The 7212-nt window shown below is 47.0% G+C and overlaps 1 protein-coding gene across 1 annotated transcript in view; it reads right to left on the bottom strand.

Moving 5' to 3' along the window:
* The window catches only part of LOC124027689 (band 4.1-like protein 3), a gene marked incomplete at its 3' end in the record, with an annotated part of 43257 nt that extends 38418 nt beyond the window's left edge, over positions 1 to 4839 (bottom strand). Inside the window, 1 exon segment of the mRNA XM_046340058.1 lies at positions 4680 to 4839. Within this exon segment, the coding sequence (XP_046196014.1) occupies positions 4680 to 4832 (153 nt within the window).
* Positions 4840 to 7212: the final 2373 nt, after the last annotated feature.

The following is a 7212-nucleotide window of genomic DNA, read 5'->3' as shown; positions in this document are numbered from 1 at the left end:
GGACAGCAGATAGCAGCAACCTCCTCCTCCTCACCCCCCTGTACTCACATCCACCGTCATGGTGTAGTCGGACCATCTAGAAGGGTGATTTTTACACTGCATGTTCTTCAGCTTCCTGACTCCCCTCAGTGGAGACTTGATTGACAGGCGACTGGTTGACGACCTGGGTGGACGACAGGTCCTCCTCAAACTAGAAAAGAAGCTTACCGACAGGGTTAGCGATTGAGGATTATTATTAGGAGCCAGTTGTCTACATTTTTCATTGAGCAAACGCTCTTATTTATTCGTCATTGCAGACGCTCTTATCCAGAGCAGAATGTATCCATTAGTTATCACTGCATCCATCTTAAAGCTCTCTCTCTCTCTCTCTCTCTCTCTCTCTCTCTCTCTCTCTCTCTCTCTCTCTCTCTCTCTCTCTCTCTCTCTCTCTCTCTCTCTCTCTCTCTCTCTCTCTCTCTCTCTCTCTCTCTCTCTCTCTCTCTCTCTCTCTCTCTCTCTCTCTCTCTCTCTCTCTCTCTCTCTCTCTCCTCTCTCTCCTCTCTCTCTCTCTCTCTCTCTCTCTCTCCTCTCTCTCTCTCTCTCTCTCTCTCTCTCTCTCTCTCTCTCTCTCTCTCTCTCTCTCTCTCTCTCTCTCTCTCTCTCTCTCTCTCTCTCTCTCTCTCTCTCTCTCTCTCTCTCTCTCTCTCTCTCTCTCCAAGGCAGGTCCTACAGGCCTAGTTTCTACCTTCTCAACAACACTATCAACAAGGCAGGTCCTACAGGCCCTAGTTTCCACCTTCTCAACAACACTATCAACAAGGCAGGTCCTGCAGGCCTAGTTTCTACCTTCTTAACAACACTATCAACAAGGCAGGTCCTACAGGCCCTGGTTTCTACCTTCTTAACAACACTATCAACAAGGCAGGTCCTACAGGCCTAGTTTCTACCTTCTTAACAACACTATCAACAAGGCAGGTCTACAAGGCCCTAGTTTCTACCTTCTTAACAACACTATCAGCAAGGCAGGTCCTACAGGCCCTAGTTTCTACCTTCTTAACAACACTATCAACAAGGCAGGTCTACAGGCCCTAGTTTCTACCTTCTTAACAACACTATCAACAAGGCAGGTCCTACAGGCCTAGTTTCTACCTTCTTAACAACACTATCAACAAGGCAGGTCCTGCAGGCCCTAGTTTCTACCTTCATAACAGCACTATCAACAAGGCAGGTCCTACAGGCCCTAGTTTCTACCTTCTTAACAACAATATCAACAAGGCAGGTCCTACAGGCCCTAGTTTTTGGGACCTGGACTACTGTTCAGTTGTGTGGTCAGGTGCCACAAAGAAGGACATAGGAAAATTGCATTGACAGCACGGCTGGTCCTTGGATGTACACTGAGAGCTAATATTAATAATATGCATGTCAGTCTCTCCTGGCTGAAAGTGGAGGAGAGATCGACTTCATCACTATTTGCATTTATGAGAGGTATTGACATGTTGAATGCACCGAGCTGTCTGTCTAAACACACAGCTCAGACACCCATACACACACCACAAGACTCTTCACAGTCCCCTGGTCCAGAACAGACTATGGAACTCTATTCCACAGTACCACATAGAGCCATGACTACATGGAACTCTATTCCACAGTACCACATAGAGCCATGACTACATGGAACTCATTCACAGTACCACAAAAGGGCCATGACTACATAGAACTCTATTCCACAGTACCACATAGAGCCATGACTACATGGAACTCTATTCCACAGTACCACATAGAACCATGACTACATGGAACTCTATTCCACAGTACTACATAGAGCCATGACCACATGGAACTCTATTCCACAGTACCACATAGAGCCATGACCACATGGAACTCTATTCCACAGTACCACATAGAGCCATGACCACATGGAACTCTATTCCACAGTACCACATAGAGCCATGACTACATGGAACTCTATTCACAGTACCACATGAGCCATGACTACATGGAACTCTATTCCACAGTACCACATAGAGCCATGACTACATATAACTCTATTCCACAGTACCACATAGAGCCATGACTACATGGAACTCTATTCCACAGTACCACATAGAGCCATGACTACATGGAACTCTATTCCACAGTACCACATAGAGCCATGACTACATAGAACTCTATTCCACAGTACCACATAGAGCCATGACTACATGGAACTCTATTCCACAGTACCACAAAGAGCCATGACTACATGGAACTCTATTCCACAGTACCACATAGAGCCATGACCACATGGAACTCTATTCCACAGTACCACATAGAGCCATGACTACATGGAACTCTATTCCACAGTACCACATAGAGCCATGACCACATGGAACTCTATTCCACAGTACCACATAGAGCCATGACTACATGGAACTCTATTCCACAGTACCACATAGAGCCATGACTACATATAACTCTATTCCACAGTACCACATAGAGCCATGACTACATGGAACTCTATTCCACAGTACCACATAGAGCCATGACTACATGGAACTCTATTCCACAGTACCACATAGAGCCATGACTACATGGAACTCTATTCCACAGTACTACAGAGCCATGACCACATGGAACTCTATTCCACAGTACCACATAGAGCCATGACCACATGGAACTCTATTCCACAGTACCACATAGAGCCATGACCACATGGAACTCTATTCCACAGTACCACATAGAGACATGACTACATATAACTCTATTCCACAGTACTACATAGAGCCATGACTACATGGAACTCTATTCCACAGTACCACATAGAGCCATGACTACATGGAACTCTATTCCACAGTACCACATAGAGCCATGACTACATGGAACTCTATTCCACAGTACCACATAGAGCCATGACTACATGGAACTCTATTCCACAGTACCACATAGAGCCATGACTACATATAACTCTATTCCACAGTACCACATAGAGCCATGACTACATGGAACTCTATTCCACAGTACCACATAGAGCCATGACTACATGGAACTCTATTCCACAGTACCACATAGAGCCATGACTACATAGAACTCTATTCCACAGTACCACATAGAGCCATGACTACATGGAACTCTATTCCACAGTACCACAAAGAGCCATGACTACATGGAACTCTATTCCACAGTACCACACATAGAGCCATGACCACATGGAACTCTATTCCACAGTACCACATAGAGCCATGACTACATGGAACTCTATTCCACAGTACCACATAGAGCCATGACCACATGGAACTCTATTCCACAGTATAGAGCCATGACTACATGGAACTCTATTCCACAGTACCACATAGAGCCATGACCACATGGAACTCTATTCCACAGTACCACATAGAGCCATGACTACATGGAACTCTATTCCACAGTACCACATAGAGCCATGACTACATATAACTCTGTTCACAGTACCACATAGAGCCATGACTACATGGAACTCTATTCCACAGTACCACAACAGAGCCATGACTACATGGAACTCTATTCCACAGTACCACATAGAGCCATGACTACATAGAACTCTATTCCACAGTACCACATAGAGCCATGACATGGAACTCTATTCCACAGTACCACATAGAGCCATGACTACATGGAACTCTATTCCACAGTACCACCTAGAGCCATGACTACATGGAACTCTATTCCACAGTACCACATAGAGCCATGACCACATGGAACTCAATTCCACAGTACCACATAGAGCCATGACTACTGGAACTCTATTCCACAGTACCACATAGAGCCATGACTACATGGAACTCTATTCACAGTACTACATAAGAGCCATGACTACATGGAACTCTATTCCATAGAGCCATGACTACATGGAACTCTACTCCATATCTGGTAACTGATGCAGCAGGAGAATCAGATTTAAAAAAACAGTTAAAAATACACCTTATTGAACAGCAGGGGACTGTGAAGAGACACAAACATAGGCACACACACACACACACACACACACACACACACACACACACACACACAGATTTTGTACTGTGAAATTTTACAAACTGCCATCATTTTGCTGGACCCCAGGAAGAGTAGCTGCTGCCTTGACAGGAACTAATGGGGATCCATAATAAACCCCAGGAAGAGTAGCTGCTGCCTTGGCAGGAACTAATGGGGATCCATAATAAACCCCAGGAAGAGTAGCTGCTGCCTTGGCAGGAACTAATGGGGATCCATAATAAACCCCAGGAAGAGTAGCTGCTGCCTTGGCAGGAACTAATGGGGATCCATAATAAACCCCAGGAAGAGTAGCTGCTGCCTTGGCAGGAACTAATGGGGATCCATAATAAACCCCAGGAAGAGTAGCTGCTGCCTTGGCAGGAACTAATGGGGATCCATAATAAACCCCAGGAAGAGTAGCTGCTGCCTTGGCAGGAACTAATGGGGATCCATAATAAATCCCAGGAAGAGTAGCTGCTGCCTTGGCAGGAACTAATGGGGATCCATAATAAACAGTAGTGCACTATATAGGGAATAGGGCTCGGTTAAATAGTAGTGCACTATATAGGGAATCGGGCTCTTTTAAATAGTAGTGCACTATATAGGGAACAGGGCTCTATTAAACAGAGTAAACGACCTGCTCAGCACTGTGACCCCCTACTACACTGTAATGTCAGTGAATTAACAAATCAGTAGCTACGAAGTCTCACCTGGTTATTCTTGGCAGGTGTGCTGTGTCCCGCGGCGGCTGGGAAGTGTTCTGCTGTCTTCTCCTTCCCTCCTTTCTCCTTCCCTCCTTTCTCCTTCCCTCCTTTCCCCTGCTGCTGCTTGGGCTCAGAGTCGGCTCCTGATTCAGTCGTCATGGCGAATCACACTGGAACAGAGAGAAAGAGGAGGCGGAAGAGAGGATTTAGATGAGTCAACTCGGAGTCGTTCCATGTCATTTCAGCAGGCCATGATGATACCCACCCGATCTCAGGTGGTTAGGAAAATGTTTTTGGTAGTTAGAAACAGGTAAGATTGGCATTCCTGAAACATTATTTTGTTTAAATAAAATGTTCTCTGAGAAAGTTGGCGAATTGATTGTTCCCATTTTAAATGTATAGGATTCGTATAATATATATCAACATCCGATTTGGACTAAACGTTTTCCTACCAATGAGTAAGACATGAGGAATCCCACCCCAAACAATAAAAAGGTCGCCCACGGACCCCGCCATGCCAATCCCACCCCAACAACCAGAATAAAGTAGAAGTGCTCTGTTTGACAAGTAGTATGACGCTGCGGATTGGAGTATTGCTTCTCCATACTGTGTAATGTATTCCCTGTGAATATATATTATATATTATTATAAAGTCGTGTGAAAGTACCATGTTTTGAGCACTAGATGCTGCTGTTCCTGCTATACCACCACACTTTTATCCATTTTGCTGGGCTCTTGTGTTTATTAATTAAATATAACATTTTCTTTGCAACTTTGGGTTAGAAAACCAATAGTTTTAGATCATAACTAAGAATAGAATTGTGGTTATCCTCACAATTCAAGTCAGTCTTCCATTATTTTTTAAAGCCATTTACTTTACTGCTCCTACCTCACAGTGACACCCATCAACTAGGTGGCAGGTAGCCTAGTGGTTAGAGTGTAGAGGTGGTAGGTAGCCTAGTGGTTAGAGTGTAGAGGTGGCAGGGTAGCCTAGTGGTTAGAGTGTAGAGGCGGCAGGGTAGCCTAGTGGTTAGAGTGTAGAGGTGGCAGGGTAGCCTAGTGGTTAGAGTGTAGAGGTGGCAGGGTAGCCTAGTGGTTAGAGTGTAGAGGTGGCAGGGTAGCCTAGTGGTTAGAGTGTAGAGGTGGCAGATAGTCTAGTGGTTAGAGTGTAGAGGTGGCAGGGTAGCCTAGTGGTTAGAGTGTAGCAGGGTAGAGGAGGCAGGGTAGCCTAGTGGTTAGAGTGTAGAGGAGGCAGCGTAGCCTAGTGGTTAGAGTGTAGGGACGGCAGGTAGCCTAGTGGTTAGAGTGTAGAGATGGCAGGGTAGCCTAGTGGTTAGAGTGTAGAGGCGGCAGGGTAGCCTAGTGGTTAGAGTGTAGGGACGGCAGGGTAGCCTAGTGGTTAGAGTGTAGGGACGGCAGGGTAGCCTAGTGGTTAGAGTGTAGGGACGGCAGGTAGCCTAGTGGTTAGAGTGTAGGGACGGCAGGTAGCCTAGTGGTTAGAGTGTAGGGACGGCAGGTAGCCTAGTGGTTAGAGTGTAGGGACGGCAGGTAGCCTAGTGGTTAGAGTGTAGGGACGGCAGGTAGCCTAGTGGTTAGAGTGTAGAGATGGCAGGGTAGCCTAGTGGTTAGAGTGTAGAGGTGGCAGGGTAGCCTAGTGGTTAGAGTGTAGCAGGGTAGAGGAGGCAGCGTAGCCTAGTGGTTAGAGTGTAGGGACGGCAGGTAGCCTAGTGGTTAGAGTGTAGAGATGGCAGGGTAGCCTAGTGGTTAGAGTGTAGAGGCGGCAGGGTAGCCTAGTGGTTAGAGTGTAGGGACGGCAGGGTAGCCTAGTGGTTAGAGTGTAGGGACGGCAGGTAGCCTAGTGGTTAGAGTGTAGGGACGGCAGGTAGCCTAGTGGTTAGAGTGTAGGGACGGCAGGTAGCCTAGTGGTTAGAGTGTAGGGACGGCAGGTAGCCTAGTGGTTAGAGTGTAGGGACGGCAGGTAGCCTAGTGGTTAGAGTGTAGGGACGGCAGGTAGCCTAGTGGTTAGAGTGTAGGGACGGCAGGTAGCCTAGTGGTTAGAGTGTAGGGACGGCAGGTAGCCTAGTGGTTAGAGTGTAGGGACGGCAGGTAGCCTAGTGGTTAGAGTGTAGAGGTGGCAGGGTAGACTAGTGGTTAGAGTGTAGAGGTGGCAGGGTAGCCTAGTGGTTAGAGTGTAGAGACGGCAGGTAGCCTAGTGGTTAGAGTGTAGGGACGGCAGGTAGCCTAGTGGTTAGAGTGTAGAGGTGGCAGGGTAGACTAGTGGTTAGAGTGTAGAGGTGGCAGGGTAGCCTAGTGGTTAGAGTGTAGAGACGGCAGGTAGCCTAGTGGTTAGAGGCAGGTAGCCTAGTGGTTAGAGTGTAGGGACGGCAGGTAGCCTAGTGGTTAGAGTGTAGAGGTGGCAGGGTAGCCTAGTGGTTAGAGTGTAGAGGTGGCAGGGTAGCCTAGTGGTTAGAGTGTAGGGACGGCAGGTAGCCTAGTGGTTAGAGGCAGGTAGCCTAGTGGTTAGAGTGTAGGGACGGCA

Source organism: Oncorhynchus gorbuscha, unplaced genomic scaffold (assembly GCF_021184085.1).
Source record: "Oncorhynchus gorbuscha isolate QuinsamMale2020 ecotype Even-year unplaced genomic scaffold, OgorEven_v1.0 Un_scaffold_3473, whole genome shotgun sequence".
Lineage (NCBI taxonomy): Eukaryota > Metazoa > Chordata > Actinopteri > Salmoniformes > Salmonidae > Oncorhynchus > Oncorhynchus gorbuscha.
This window is presented reverse-complemented; position numbering and strand designations above follow the sequence as displayed.